At 46.3% G+C, this 16,312-nt stretch overlaps 1 protein-coding gene across 1 annotated transcript in view; it reads left to right on the forward strand.

Moving 5' to 3' along the window:
- The first annotated feature begins 2,394 nt into the window (after positions 1-2,394).
- Positions 2,395-16,312, forward strand: part of map3k9 (mitogen-activated protein kinase kinase kinase 9) — a 70,358-nt gene continuing 56,440 nt past the window's right edge. Inside the window, exon 1 of the mRNA XM_039008775.1 lies at positions 2,395-2,827. Within this exon, the coding sequence (XP_038864703.1) occupies positions 2,395-2,827 (433 nt within the window). The remainder of the gene's footprint in view (positions 2,828-16,312) is intronic.

Consider the following 16,312-nt stretch of genomic DNA (forward strand, 5'->3'; position numbering starts at 1 on the left):
CAACAACACAACACACACCCTGCTATCTCCTCATAATGTCACAACAACACACACCCTGCTATCTCCTCATAATGTCACAACAACACAACACACACCCTGCTAACTCCTCATAATGTCACAACAACAGAACACACCCTGCTATCTCCTCATAATGTCACAACAACACAACACACACCCTGCTATCTCCTCATAATGTCACAACAACACACACCCTGCTATCTCCTCATAATGTCACAACAACACACACCCTGCTATCTCCTCATAATGTCACAACAACACACACCCTGCTATCTCCTCATAATGTCACAACAACACAACACACACCCTGCTATCTCCTCATAATGTCACAACAACACAACACACACATTACTATCTCCTCATAATGTCACAACAACACAACACAACAACACAACACACACCCTGCTATCTCCTCAGAATGTCACAACAACACAACACACACCCTGCTATCTCCTCATAATGTCACAACAACACACACCCTGCTATCTCCTCATAATGTCACAACAACACAACACACACCCTGCTATCTCCTCATAATGTCACAACAACACACACCCTGCTATCTCCTCATAATGTCACAACAACACACACCCTGCTATCTCCTCATAATGTCACAACAACACACACCCTGCTATCTCCTCATAATGGCACAACAACACACACCCTGCTATCTCCTCATAATGGCACAACAACACACACCCTGCTATCTCCTCATAATGGCACAACAACAGAACACAACAACACAACACACACCCTGCTATCTCCTCATAATGTCACAACAACACAACACACACCTTGCTATCTCCTCATAATGTCACAATAACACAACACACACCTTGCTATCTCCTCATAATGTCACAACAACACAACACACACCCTGCTATCTCCTCATAATGTCACAACACAACAACACACACACCTTGCTATCTCCTCATAATGTCACAACAACACAACACACACCCTGCTATCTCCTCATAATGTCACAACACAACACAACACTCACCTTGCTATCTCCTCATAATGTCACTCCAACACAACACAACAACACAACACTCACCTTGCTATCTCCTCATAATGTCACTTATATTTCAAATAGTTGGATTGTTCATTTTTGATCATTGGTTGTTGGTTTATTTTTAATTTCTCACTATGAAATGTCAGTTTTTTTATTTCAGGGAATTATGCATGAAATTAACCTTAACTTATTTTTATTAATTCATGGCAAAAAAAAAATATTTTAGATTGTTTTGATTTTGGTTAACATCGTAATAAAGGAGACAGAAGAATCCTTGTTTGGATCTATGGTGCATATTTTTTTACATGGAAGATCTATTGGAAATTATGTTGGCCTACACTGTAGCACCATACCAACGAGTTAGACGGCAGTATTTCAAAAAAAATAATCTACAAATTACTTTTTATGCATTTGAAAATTGTACATTAAGGGGGAGGGGAATGAGACCCAATAAGCATGCATGGCAGAGAAGGCTCATCGATCTACATATTGCATTGCATTCTCAATAACTAGCCCACTCATTATGACGTGTAGATCAGCGACCGAGCAGAGTTGATGCTTCCCCCTTCCCCGTAGCCCCCCCGTCCCGTCCCTACAGCACCGCACACCAGCCCAACACAAGTGCTGCCTGGCGTCTTCTCTCATTGAGCCGCAGCCAGCAGGCTGGGTGGGTGCAGCTGAAGCCGCTACCCCATCTTTCTGTTGAAGACGTTGCTGTCCATGGTGCTGAATGTGTTATAATTGCTGTTTATATTGTAGCGGGTTTTGCTTGTTTGCCTTGTTGTAAACCCTGTTCATATGGCCACTGTACGGTAAGGCGTTTTCACAAACATATTTATATTACGGTTGTCACACACACACAACCTGAAGCTATGGGATCAAGGTAAACACGTGATTGATGCAGACGTGCGCCAATCATATCGTAGGAGACAGGAGGCATGATTCGTCTGTTGGCACATTTGGCTGGCTGGGAATATAGAAGAGAGAGGGTGGTTTACAGCGCATGCACACAGCAAAGGGGGAATTATTAACGACGGAAAGTGGAAGTGGGAAAGGAGGAACATATTGGTAATTTCCTAAATGGGAATTGTGATTCTTGATTTAGTCCTGCAGGTAGCTAGGTACCACTACAGAGATTAATGAATGCTGCAACAACCAGAGTGAGGCTGTTTTCAGCAGCAGCAGCGACGTTTCACCGGGATTAGCCCACTAGGCTGCTTAGCTCTCACGGTGGCCGGGGTGGCTTTGTACCCACGGTGCTGCGACCATCCCTCGTGTCCCGGTGCGTGCAGGTGTTGGCTACGAGCTCCGCAGACTGCACCCTGTAATCCAGGACCAGGTTGCCCCTATGGATCGCTTCAATGGATGCCTCCAAACCCGCTTTTGACAACAGCCCGAGTCCCAGCGGAAGGTACGTCTCTTCTCCTCCAGATGGGGTGGAAACTGAAGCGTTTTGCTGGCCGGAGAATGACACTGTCGCCGGGACTGTCGGCGTTGATGCTCCGGCTAGCGGCCCAGGAGGACCGGACCTCTCAGGCTACTGGACCGCTGTGTTCGACTATGATGCTGGGGCGGAAGACGAGCTCAGCCTGCGGAAGGGTGACCTGGTGGAGGTGCTATCGAAGGATTCGCTAGTGTCCGGGGACGAGGGCTGGTGGACGGGGCTGATCGAGGATCGGGTTGGCATTTTCCCCAGTAATTATGTCAGTATTGGGAATGGAATCTCTGAGAAAATACGGGACAGAGACACGTCAGTGAAGAAGTACTCTGATTACGCGGTGCCTTCACTACACCGTGAGTATCATATTGTAGCAGCCCACCGTCTGCATACCAGAGGTTGTCGATATCACTCATGTTCAATGTTACAATGTTTCATTGTCCTGCATATTTTTATCCCGGTTATCGGGCCACTCCGACATTAGTCCCTACTCTAGGTTTACTGCTATGTCATCTCGTTGCAATAGGCTACCACTGATAGCAATAGAGGTTACAATGTATCTACCGGGCAGTCTAGAATCTGTAGCTGGTAGACCGTCATAATGACTGGCATATTATATTCTCTGTCAAACAAGGCCTTGAGCCTGCCACCATAGGCTGTAGGTAACTATCAGTACAACACACCCCGCCTAGCACATCATATCAGGGCCGCTCGGCTCTTCCCTCTGGTACGTACCGCTATGCTGAGCTAGCTTCATATTGGACTAGAAGAGTCTAACGTTACTCCTTAGTCCAAGGAACGTACATGTTCTGTTTAATTAAAGGGCGAATTGTCTCTCGAAGCCAAAAAAACTGTCCAAAATACTCCCATATTAAACGTGAATCGATTCTCAACTGCGGTGCGGTTCTAGAAACATAAATCCCTCTACTTTCATATCACATCCCCCCCCCCCCAAAAAAAAACACACACAAATGCTAAATACACACTTACTGTACACTGTTTTACCTCTTTTTAACACAGTTGCAGCAGACCGTATTTTTCAGTGACAACATGTTTGTCGTGTGTCTTCCGTTTACAACACAGGTGTTCAGAGAGGTGTTACAACTCGGTAAACAAGAGTTGTAACATGGAGATATGGCCTTTGGTAACCTTTAACCCTATTAAACTGTGTATCAAAATGTACCCTTTTGTTTTTCGAAAATTATTTCTCGACAATATAAAAGATAAGGTCCTTATGCTTCCAAAACCGTAACCGGAAAGCGATGTGTGACCAAGCGTCAGTGCTCTTAACAAAATGTATGTGTAATGTAATGAAACTGAGAGTCATGATCAAGCACTAATGCTGAGCGTGTACCAAGAATGGAATGCCCACTGTGTATGTTACACATGGTATATTTTAAACAGCCTCCAGTGAATATGATAAATAAATGAATAAATCACAGGCTAAATAAAACAGCTGTATCTATTGTTACTCTGTGGTCTGTCTCTTAGGTCTGAAGCTGGAGAATTCACAGATGTTGGGGAATGTTCTGTGGTGGTTGTTACAGATGTTGGGGGAATGTTCTGTGGTGGTTGTTACAGATGTTGGGGAATGTTCTGTGGTGGTTGTTACAGATGTTGGGGAATGTTCTGTGGTGGTTGTTACAGATGTTGGGGGAATGTTCTGTGGTGGTTGTTACAGATGTTGGGGGAATGTTCTGTGGTGGTTGTTACAGATGTTGGGGAATGTTCTGTGGTGGTTGTTACAGATGTTGGGGAATGTTCTGTGGTGGTTGTTACAGATGTTGGGGGAATGTTCTGTGGTGGTTGTTACAGATGTTGGGGAATGTTCTGTGGTGGTTGTTACAGATGTTGGGGAATGTTCTGTGGTGGTTGTTACAGATGTTGGGGGAATGTTCTGTGGTGGTTGTTACAGATGTTGGGGAATGTTCTGTGGTGGTTGTTACAGATGTTGGGGAAATGTTCTGTGGTGGTTGTTACAGATGTTGGGGAAATGTTCTGTGGTGGTTGTTACAGATGTTGGGGAATGTTCTGTGGTGGTTGTTACAGATGTTGGGGGAATGTTCTGTGGTGGTTGTTACAGATGTTGGGGAATGTTTTGAGGTGGTTGTTACAGATGTTGGGGAATGTTCTGTGGTGGTTGTTACAGATGTTGGGGAATGTTCTGTGGTGGTTGTTACAGATGTTGGGGGAATGTTCTGTGGTGGTTGTTACAGATGTTGGGGAATGTTCTGTGGTGGTTGTTACAGATGTTGGGGAATGTTCTGTGGTGGTTGTTACAGATGTTGGGGAATGTTCTGTGGTGGTTGTTACATATGTTGGGGAATGTTCTGTGGTGGTTGTTACAGATGTTGGGGAATGTTTTGAGGTGGTTGTTACAGATGTTGGGGAATGTTCTGTGGTGGTTGTTACAGATGTTGGGGAATGTTCTGAGGTGGTTGTTACAGATGTTGGGGAATGTTCTGTGGTGGTTGTTACAGATGTTGGGGGAATGTTCTGTGGTGGTTGTTACAGATGTTGGGGAATGTTCTGTGGTTGTTGTTACAGATGTTGGGGAATGTTCTGAGGTGGTTGTTACAGATGTTGGGGAATGTTCTGTGGTGGTTGTTACAGATGTTGGGGGAATGTTCTGTGGTGGTTGTTACAGATGTTGGGGGAATGTTCTGTGGTGGTTGTTACAGATGTTGGGGAATGTTCTGTGGTGGTTGTTACAGATGTTGGGGGAATGTTCTGTGGTGGTTGTTACAGATGTTGTGCACAACATTTTAGTGAATGTTAAGAGAACATTCCAAGGATATTTCATTCTTTTTTTAATTGAAAAATAAAACACATTTTGTTTTCAAAAACATTAATTTGATGTTTTTGGGACGTTAAATAAAACCCTAACTAGAACTTAATGGGAATCTAATGTTCTGGGAATGTTCCCGGTTTGCTGGCTATTCCCTATATAGTGCACTACTTTTAACTAGAGCCCTATGGGACCTGGTCAAAAGTAGTGCACTGCATGGGGTGATAGGGTATGGTTTGGGACACATCCTCCATGTTTCAGAGGCAGCATGGCTGCTGGCCTACTTTCACATCACATACTGTACAACATCTCTAGTGAAATATTTATCAAGGTCAGTCGGGCTGCTTAGCAGACTGTTAGTGATTCACAATGTCAACGTTTACCACCAACATACAGTACCTACATCACCCATAGACTCTATTGTAGATGGAGAAGTAGTGGGTGTCAACTAACGAAAACTGTTAAGGACTCTGTTCGATCCGCATCGTGGAAGTTCAGCTTTACAACGTGATTGAAATTTAAAGGCAGTTCGTCCCTCTTTAGCGGAGGCAGCATGCATGGTAAACGCTGCAGATGTCGGGCTCACTTACATTTCTATCTCAGAATCTGTAACGCTTCAGCTTTACCGACTGAATAGAGCCCTAAGTCTTCAGCTTTACAGACTGAATAGAGCCCTAAGTCTTCAGCTTTACAGACTGAATAGAGCTCTAAGTCTTCAGCTTTACAGACTGAATAGAGCTCTAAGTTTTCAGCTTTACAGACTGAATAGAGCTCTAAGTTTTCAGCTTTACAGACTGAATAGAGCCCTAAGTCTCAACCTTCATGATTTCCTGGTGCATTGTAACCTGGGTACCAGTCTCTTTGGCCCATCATGCCACTTGCCGCTCCTTGTCATGCGGGCAAGGAGTTGATATGATAGCACAAACATACCTGGAACAAGGCTAGGTGCATTGGTGAGAAAGGCAGAGAAATAAAATCATTTGATTGAAGCTAATTTATGGTTATGAATAATTTAATTATGTTTTTGTATAGAGGACGTCTGTTCATGCCAGTCTGTATGGCCCTTTACATTACCTTTAGTCTCTCATTGCTCTCTCTCCGTCCAATATCGTCTCTTTGTTCCCTGTTCCTCTCTCTCTCTGTCCAATATTGTCTCTTGGTATCCCTGTTTCTCTCTCTCTCCGTCCAATATCGTCTCTTGGTTCCCTGTTTCTCTCTCTCTGTCCAATATTGTCTCTTGGTATCCCTGTTTCTCTCTCTGTCCAATATTGTCTCTTGGTACCCTGTTTCTGTCTCTCTGTCCAATATTGTCTCTTGGTATCCCTGTTTCCTCTCTCTGTCCAATATTGTCTCTTGGTATCCCTGTTTCTCTCTCTCTGTCCAATCTTGTCTCTTGGTACCCCTGTTTCTCTCTCTCTGTCCAATATCGTCTCTTGGTATCCCTGTTTCTGTCTCTCTGTCCAATATCGTCTCTTGGTTCCCTGTTTCTCTCTCTCTCTGTCCAATATCGTCTCTTGGTTCCCTGTTTCTCTCTCTCTCTGTCCACTATTGTCTCTTGGTATCCCTGTTTCTCTCTCTCTGTCCAATATAGTCGCTTGGTATCCCTGTTTCTCTCTCTCTGTCCAATATCGTCTCTTGGTTCCCTGTTTCTCTCTCTCTGTCCAATATTGTCTCTTGGTACCCTGTTCTGTCTCTCTGTCCAATATTGTCTCTTGGTATCCCTGTTTCTCTCTCTGTCCAATATTGTCTCTTGGTATCCCTGTTTCTCTCTCTCTGTCCAATATTGTCTCTTGGTGTCCCTGTTTCTCTCTCTGTCCAATATTGTCTCTTGGTATCCCTGTTTCTGTCTCTCTGTCCAATATCGTCTCTTGGTTCCCTCCCTGTTTCTCTCTCTCCGTCCAATATTGTCTCTTGGTATCCCTGTTTCTGTCTCTCTGTCCAATATCGTCTCTTGGTTCCCTGTTTCTCTCTCTCTCTGTACAATATTGTCTCTTGGTATCCCTGTTAATCTCTCTCTGTCCAATATCGTCTCTTGGTTCCCTGTTTCTCTCTCTCTGTCCAATATCGTCTCTTTGTTCCCTGTTTCTGTCTCTCTGTCCAATATCGTCTCTTGGTTCCCTGTTTCTGTCTCTCTGTCCAATATCGTCTCTTGGTTCCCTGTTTCTGTGTCTCTGTCCAATATTGTCTCTTGGTTCCCTGTTTCTGTGTCTCTGTCCAATATTGTCTCTTGGTTCCCTGTTTCTGTGTCTCTGTCCAATATTGTCTCTTGGTATCCCTGTTTCTCTCTCTCTGTCCAATATTGTCTCTTGGTATCCCTGTTTCTCTCTCTCTGTCCAATATTGTCTCTTGGTATCCCTGTTTCTCTCTCTGTCCAATATTGTCTCTTGGTATCCCTGTTTCTGTCTCTCTGTCCAATATCGTCTCTTTGTTCCCTGTTTCTCTCTCTCTGTCCAATATTGTATCTTGGTACCTTATTTCTGTCTCTCTGTCCAATATCGTCTCTTGGTTCCCTGTTTCTGTGTCTCTGTCCAATATCGTCTCTTGGTACCCTGTTTCTCTTTCTCTGTCCAATATTGTCTCTTGGTATCCCTGTTTCTCTTTCTCTGTCCAATATTGTCTCTTGGTTCCCTGTTTCTGTCTCTCTGTCCAATATTGTCTCTTGGTGTCCCTGTTTCTGTCTCTCTGTCCAATATCATCTCTTGGTATCCCTGTTTCTGTGTCTCTGTCCAATATCGTCTCTTGGTTCCCTGTTTCTGTGTCTCTGTCCAATATTGTCTCTTGGTTCCCTGTTTCTGTCTCTCTGTCCAATATCATCTCTTGGTATCCCTGTTTCTGTGTCTCTGTCCAATATCGTCTCTTGGTATCCCTGTTTCTGTGTCTCTGTCCAATATCGTCTCTTGGTACCCTGTTTCTGTCTCTCTGTCCAATATCGTCTCTTGGTTCCCTGTTTCTGTGTCTCTGTCCAATATTGTCTCTTGGTTCCCTGTTTCTGTGTCTCTGTCCAATATTGTCTCTTGGTACCCTGTTTCTGTCTCTCTGTCCAATATTGTCTCTTGGTATCCCTGTTTCTCTCTCTCCGTCCAATATTGTCTCTTGGTATCCCTGTTTCTCTCTCTCTGTCCAATATCGTCTCTTGGGTATCCCTGTTTCTCTCTCTCTGTCCAATATCGTCTCTTGGTTCCCTGTTTCTGTCTCTCTGTCCAATATTGTCTCTTGGTATCCCTGTTTCTGTCTCTCTGTCCAATATCGTCTCTTGGTATCCCTGTTTCTGTGTCTCTGTCCAATATCGTCTCTTGGTTCCCTGTTTCTGTCTCTCTGTCCAATATCGTCTCTTGGTTCCCTGATTCTGTGTCTCTGTCCAATATTGTCTCTTGGTTCCCTGTTTCTGTGTCTCTGTCCAATATTGTCTCTTGGTACCCTGTTTCTGTCTCTCTGTCCAATATTGTCTCTTGGTATCCCTGTTTCTCTCTCTCCGTCCAATATTGTCTCTTGGTATCCCTGTTTCTCTCTCTCTGTCCAATATCGTCTCTTGGTTCCCTGTTTCTCTCTCTCTGTCCAATATTGTCTCTTGGTATCCCTGTTTCTGTCTCTCTGTCCAATATTGTCTCTTGGTATCCCTGTTTCTCTCTCTCTGTCCAATATTGTCTCTTGGTATCCCTGTTTCTGTCTCTCTGTCCAATATCGTCTCTTGGTTCCCTGTTTCTCTCTCTCCGTCCAATATTGTCTCGTGGTATCCCTGTTTCTGTCTCTCTGTCCAATATCGTCTCTTGGTTCCCTGTTTCTCTCTCTCTCCGTCCAATATTGTCTCTTGGTATCCCTGTTTCTGTCTCTCTGTCCAATATTGTCTCTTGGTATCCCTGTTTCTCTCTCTCTGTCCAATATTGTCTCTTGGTATCCCTGTTTCTCTCTCTCTGTCCAATATTGTCTCTTGGTATCCCTGTTTCTCTCTCTGTCCAATATTGTCTCTTGGTATCCCTGTTTCTCTCTCTGTCCAATATTGTCTCTTGGTATCCCTGTTTCTCTCTCTCTGTCCAATATTGTCTCTTGGTATCCCTGTTTCTCTCTCTGTCCAATATTGTCTCGTGGTATCCCTGTTTCTCTCTCTGTCCAATATTGTCTCTTGGTATCCCTGTTTCTGTCTCTCTGTCCAATATCGTCTCTTGGTTCCCTGTTTCTCTCTCTCCGTCCAATATTGTCTCTTGGTATCCCTGTTTCTGTCTCTCTGTCCAATATCGTCTCTTGGTTCCCTGTTTCTCTCTCTCTCTGTCCAATATTGTCTCTTGGTATCCCTGTTTCTGTCTCTCTGTCCAATATTGTCTCTTGGTATCCCTGTTTCTGTGTCTCTGTCCAATATTGTCTCTTGGTATCCCTGTTTCTCTCTCTCTGTCCAATATTGTCTCTTGGTATCCCTGTTTCTCTCTCTCTGTCCAATATTGTCTCTTGGTATCCCTGTTTCTCTCTCTGTCCAATATTGTCTCTTGGTATCCCTGTTTCTGTCTCTCTGTCCAATATCGTCTCTTGGTTCCCTGTTTCTCTCTCTCCGTCCAATATTGTCTCTTGGTATCCCTGTTTCTGTCTCTCTGTCCAATATCGTCTCTTGGTACCCTGTTTCTCTCTCTCTGTCCTACAGTATACTATACAGCATAGGTCTCTATTCCTCCTTCTCTCCTCTCAGTTCTAGAGGTTGACTCTCTCTGTCCTATCTATGTTGTATGTAAGTTCTCTGTCCCACCCGGTTCCTGTCATCTCTATATCCTTTACACCCTCTTCGTCCTCATTATCTCCTCTCAGTGGTGGACAGGAGTGTCTGTTCCATGGAATTAGGAATTTGAATTCTAGAATGGACATGAACCTTCTTACGATGGGATAAAGGGTCAGCCATTTTGGTCAGGGAGTTGGTCAACCGTGGTCAGTCAGTGCTGTGATAAGATATTGTGTAAAATAATGAATTTGAAGACTTTATCTGCATGTATCCTTACTTTTGTTCTCTTGCTTAGGTAAAATCACGATTCTGCGTCTACTGCCATTCATTCCAATTAGACTGGTTTGGATTTCTCCCTGACCAATATGGCTGCCAATATGGCTGCCATTTTCCACCCATTCTGGAACTTTGAGGGTTTTTTAATTTAATAGGGTCTCTGTGGCCTGTTCATATCACTCTATATATTCCAAAATCACTTTTTGTTCTGTAGCCTGTTATTTCTACATTACCTTTTGTCTGTAACCTGTTGTGTCTACATGATCTTTAGTCTGTAACATGTTGTGTCTACATTATCTTTAGTATGTAACCTGTTGTGTCTACATTATATTTAGTCTGTAACCTGTTGTGTCTACATGATCTTTAGTCTGTAACATGTTGTGTCTACATTATCTTTAGTCTGTAACCTGTTGTGTCTACATTATCTTTAGTCTGTAACCTGTTGTGTCTACATTATCTTTAGTATGTAACCTGTTGTGTCTACATTATATTTAGTCTGTAACCTGTTGTGTCTACATTATCTTTAGTCTGTAACCTGTTGTGTCTACATTATCTTTAGTCTGTAACCTGTTGTGTCTACATTATCTTTAGTCTGTAACCTGTTGTGTCTACATTATCTTTAGTCTGTAACCTGTTGTGTCTACATTATCTTTAGTATGTAACCTGTTGTGTCTACATTATATTTAGTCTGTAACCTGTTGTGTCTACATTATCTTTAGTCTGTAACCTGTTGTGTCTACATTATCTTTAGTCTGTAACCTGTTGTGTCTACATTATCTTTAGTCTGTAACCTGTTGTGTCTACATTATCTTTAGTCTGTAACCTGTTGTGTCTACATTATCTTTAGTCTGTAACCTGTTATATCTACATGATCTTTTGTCTGTCATTGCTCACTCTCTGTCTCTTTCTCTGTACCCCTGTTCCCTCTCATACCCTCTTCCTTCTCATACCCTGTTCCTTCATACCCTGTTCCTCTCATACCCTGTTCCTTCTCATACCCTGTTCCTTCATACCCTGTTCCTTCATACTCTGTTCCTTCATACTCTGTTCCTTCATACTCTGTTCCTTCTCATACCCTGTTCCTTCTCGTTCCCTGTTCCTTCATACTCTGTTCCTTCTCATACCCTGTTCCTTCTCGTTCCCTGTTCCTTCATACTCTGTTCCTTCTCATACCATGTTCCTTCATACTCTGTTCCTTCATACTCTGTTCCTTCTCATACCCTGTTCCTGCTCGTTCCCTGTTCCTTCATACTCTGTTCCTTCATACCCTGTTCCTCTCATACCATGTTCCTTCATACTCTGTTCCTTCATTCTCTGTTCCTTCTCATACCCTGTTCCTTCTCATACCCTGTTACTTCATACCCCGTTCCTTCATACTCTGTTCCTTCATACCCTGTTCCTTCATACTCTGTTCCTTCATACCCTGTTCCTGCTCGTTCCCTGTTCCTTCATACTGTAACGGTGTTCCTCCTCCTCTTCATACGAAGAGGAGGAGTAGTGATTCGACCAAGGCGCAGCGTTGTGATATGACATGATATTTATTTAAACAAGACGAAAACAAACTATACTTGACTAACTAACAAAACAATAAACGATGTAGACTGACCTGAACGTACGAACTTACATGTAACACGAAGAACGCACGAACCGGGAAAACAGACTACACAAAAACCGAACGAACAAACATACCGAAACAGTCCCGTGTGGCGCAACATACACAGACACGGAAGACAACCACCCCCAACAAACAGTGTGAAAACACCTACCTTAATATGACTCTCAATCAGAGGAAATGACAACCACCTGCCTCTAATTGAGAGCCATATCAGGTCACCCTTTAAACCAACATAGAAACAGAAAACATAGACTGCCCACCCAAACTCACGTCCTGACCAACTAACACATACAAAACTAACAGAAAACAGGTCAGGAACGTGACATAACCCCCCCCTCAAGGTGCGAACTCCGGGCGCACCAGCACAAAGTCTAGGGGAGGGTCTGGGTGGGCATCTGACCACGGTGGTGGCTCAGGCTCTGGGCTAGGTCCCCACCCCACCATAGTCAATCCCAGCTTACGTCTCCCCCTTAGAATGACCACCCTCATCTTACACCCACTTAATTTTAATGGTAACCTTAATATAAGGGGCAGCACCGGGACAAGGGGCAGCACCGGGATAAGGTAGCTCAGGACAGAGATATAGCACAGGACAGAGAGGTAGGTCAGGATAGAGAGGTAGCTCAGGATAGAGGGGCAACTCCGGACTGAAGGGCAGCTCCGGACAGAGAGACAGCTCTGGACTGAGGGGCAGTTCTGGATAAATGGCCGCTCTGGGCTGAGGGGCAGCTCATGACTGGCTGACGGCTCTGGACGCTCATGGCTGGCTGACGGCTCTGGACGCTCATGGCTGGCTGACGGCTCTGGACGCTCATGGCTGGCTGACGGCTCTGGACGCTCATGGCTGGCTGACGGCTCTGGACGCTCATGGCTGGCTGACGGCTCTGGACGCTCATGGCTGGCTGACGGCTCTGGACGCTCATGGCTGGCTGACGGCTCTGGACGCTCATGGCTCGCTGACGGCTCTGGACGCTCATGGCTCGCTGACGGCTCTGGCAGATCCTGTCTGGTTGGCTGCTCTGGCAGATCCTGTCTGGTTGGCGGCTCTGGCAGATCCTGTCTGGTTGGCGGCTCTGCCAGATCCTGTCTGGTTGGCGGCTCTGGCAGATCCTGTCTGGTTGGCGGCTCTGGCAGATCCTGACTGACGAATGGCTCTAGCGGCTCCTGACTGACTAACGGCTCTGACGGCTCGGGACAGACGGGCGGCTCTAATGGCTCGGGACAGACGGATGGCTCAGACGGCGCTGGGGAGACGGATGGCTCAGACGGCGCTGGGGAGACGGATGGCTCAGACGGCGCTGGGGAGACGGATGGCTCAGACGGCGCTGGGGAGACGGATGGCTCAGACGGCGCTGAGGAGACGGATGGCTCAGATGGCGCTGCGGAGACGGATGGCTCTGGCTGATCCTGTCTGGCGGAAGGCTTTGGCTGCTCCTGTCTGGCGGAAGGCTCTAGCGGCTCCTGTCTGGCGGAAGGCTCTAGCGGCTCCTGTCTGGCGGAAGGCTCTGTAGGCTCATGGCAGACGGGCGGCTTTGCAGGCTCATGGCAGACGGGCGGCTTTGAAGGCTCAATATAGACGGGCAGTTCATGCGGCGCTTGGCAGACGGACAGTTCAGGCGCCGTTGGGCAGACGGCAGACTCTGGCCGGCTGAGACGCACTGTAGGCCTGGTACGTGGTGCCGGAACTGGAGGCACCGGACTGGAGACACGCACTTCAAGCCTAGTGCGGGGAGCAGGGACAGGGCACACTGACCTCTCGAAGCGCACTATAGGCCTGGTGCGTGGTACCGGCACTGGTGGCACCGGGCTGAGTGCACGCACATCAGGACGAGTACGGGGAGAAGGAACAGTGCGTACAGGGCTCTGGAGACGCACAGGAGGCTTAGTGCGTGGTGCCGGAACTGGAGGCACTGGGCTGGAGACACGCACCATAGGGAGAGTGCGTGGAGGAGGAACAGGGCTCTGAAAATGCACTGGAAGCCTGGTGCGTGGTGTAGGCACTGGTGGTACTGGGCTGGGGCGGGGAGGTAGCGCCGGAAATACCGGACCGTGCAAGCGTACTGGCTCCCTTGAGCATTGAGCCTGCCCAACCTTACCTGGTTGAATGCTCCCCGTCGCCCGACCAGTGCGGGGAGGTGGAATAACCCGCACCGGGCTATGTAGGCGAACCGGGGACACCATGCGTAAGGCTGGTGCCATGTAAGCCGGTCCGAGGAGACGTACTGGTGGCCAGATATGTAGGGCCGGCTTCATGACATCCGGCTCAACGCTCAATCTAGCCCTACCAGTGCGGGGAGGTGGAATAACCCGCACCGGGCTATGCACACGTACAGGAGACACCGTGCGCTCTACTGCGTAACACGGTGTTCGCCCGTACTCCCGCTCTCCACGGTTAGCCTGTGAAGTGGGCGCAGGTCTCCTACCTGCCCTTGGCCCACTACCTCTTAGCCACCCCCCAAGACATTTTTGGGTAGTACTCACGGGCTTTTCGGGCTTCCGTGCTAGACGCGTCCCCTCATAACGCCGGTTTTGGGCTTGATTCTCCGGCCTCCAGCCTTGCTTCCTTGCTGCCTCCTCATATCGCCGCCTCTCAGCTTTAGCTGCCTCCAGCTCCTCTTTGGGGCGGCGATATTCTCCTGGCTGCGCCCAGGGTCCTTTGCCTTCTAGGTCTTCCTCCCATGTCCATTTCTCCAAATAATTCAGCCTCTCCTGTTGTTGCTGCTTGGTCCTGGATTGGTGGGTGGTTCTGTAACGGTGTTCCTCCTCCTCTTCATACGAAGAGGAGGAGTAGTGATTCGACCAAGGCGCAGCGTTGTGATATGACATGATATTTATTTAAACAAGACGAAAACAAACTATACTTGACTAACTAACAAAACAATAAACGATGTAGACTGACCTGAACGTACGAACTTACATGTAACACGAAGAACACACGAACCGGGAAAACAGACTACACAAAAACCGAACGAACAAACATACCGAAACAGTCCCGTGTGGCGCAACATACACAGACACGGAAGACAACCACCCCCAACAAACAGTGTGAAAACACCTACCTTAATATGACTCTCAATCAGAGGAAATGACAACCACCTGCCTCTAATTGAGAGCCATATCAGGTCACCCTTTAAACCAACATAGAAACAGAAAACATAGACTGCCCACCCAAACTCACGTCCTGACCAACTAACACATACAAAACTAACAGAAAACAGGTCAGGAACGTGACACATACTCTGTTCCTTCATACCCCGTTCCTTCATACCATGTTCCTTCATACTCTGTTCCTTCATACCCTGTTCCTTCTCATACCCTGTTACTTCATACCCCGTTCCTTCATACCCTGTTCCTTCATACTCTGTTCCTTCATACTCTGTTCCTTCATACCCTGTTCCTTCTCATACTCTGTTCCTTCATACCCTGTTCCTCTCATACCCTGTTCCTCTCATACCATGTTCCTTCATACCCTGTTCCTTCTCATACCCCGTTCCTTCATACCCTGTTCCTTCTCATACCCCGTTCCTTCATACCCTGTTCCTTCATACCCTGTTACTTCATACCCCGTTCCTTCATACTCTGTTCCTTCATACCCTGTTCCTTCATACCCTGTTCCTTCTCATACCCTGTTCCTTCATACTCTGTTCCTTCATACTCTGTTCCTTCATACTCTGTTCCTTCATACTCTGTTCCTTCATACCCTGTTCCTCTCATAACATGTTCCTTCATACCCTGTTCCTTCTCATACCCCGTTCCTTCATACCCTGTTCCTTCATACCCTGTTCCTTCATACCCTGGTCCTTCATACCCTGTTCCTTCATACCCTGTTCCTTCATACTCTGTTCCTTCATACTCTGTTCCTTCATACCCTGTTCCTTCTCATACCCCGTTCCTTCATACCCTGTTCCTTCATACCCTGTTCCTTCATACCCTGTTCCTTCTCATACCCTGTTCCTTCTCATACCCTGTTACTTCATACCCCGTTCCTTCATACCCTGTTCCTTCATACTCTGTTCCTTCATACTCTGTTCCTTCATACTCTGTTCCTTCATACCCTGTTCCTTCTCATACTCTGTTCCTTCATACCCTGTTCCTCTCATACCCTGTTCCTTCATACTCTGTTCCTTCATACCCTGTTCCTTCATACCCCGTTCCTTCATACTCTGTTCCTTCATACCCTGTTCCTTCATACCCCGTTCCTTCATACCCTGTTCCTTCATACCCTGTTCCTTCATACCCCGTTCCTTCATACTCTGTTCCTTCATACCCTGTTCCTTCATACTCTGTTCCTTCATACTCTGTTCCTTCATACCCCGTTCCTTCATACCCTGTTCCTGCATACCCTGTTCCTTCATATCCTTTTCCTTCATACCCTGTTCCTTCATACTCTGTTCCTTCATACTCTGTTCCTTCATACCCCGTTCCTTCATACCCTGTTCCTGCATACCCTGTTCCTTCAT

The sequence above is a fragment of the Salvelinus namaycush genome, chromosome 15 (genome assembly GCF_016432855.1).
Source record: "Salvelinus namaycush isolate Seneca chromosome 15, SaNama_1.0, whole genome shotgun sequence".
NCBI classification, from domain to species: Eukaryota; Metazoa; Chordata; class Actinopteri; order Salmoniformes; family Salmonidae; genus Salvelinus; species Salvelinus namaycush.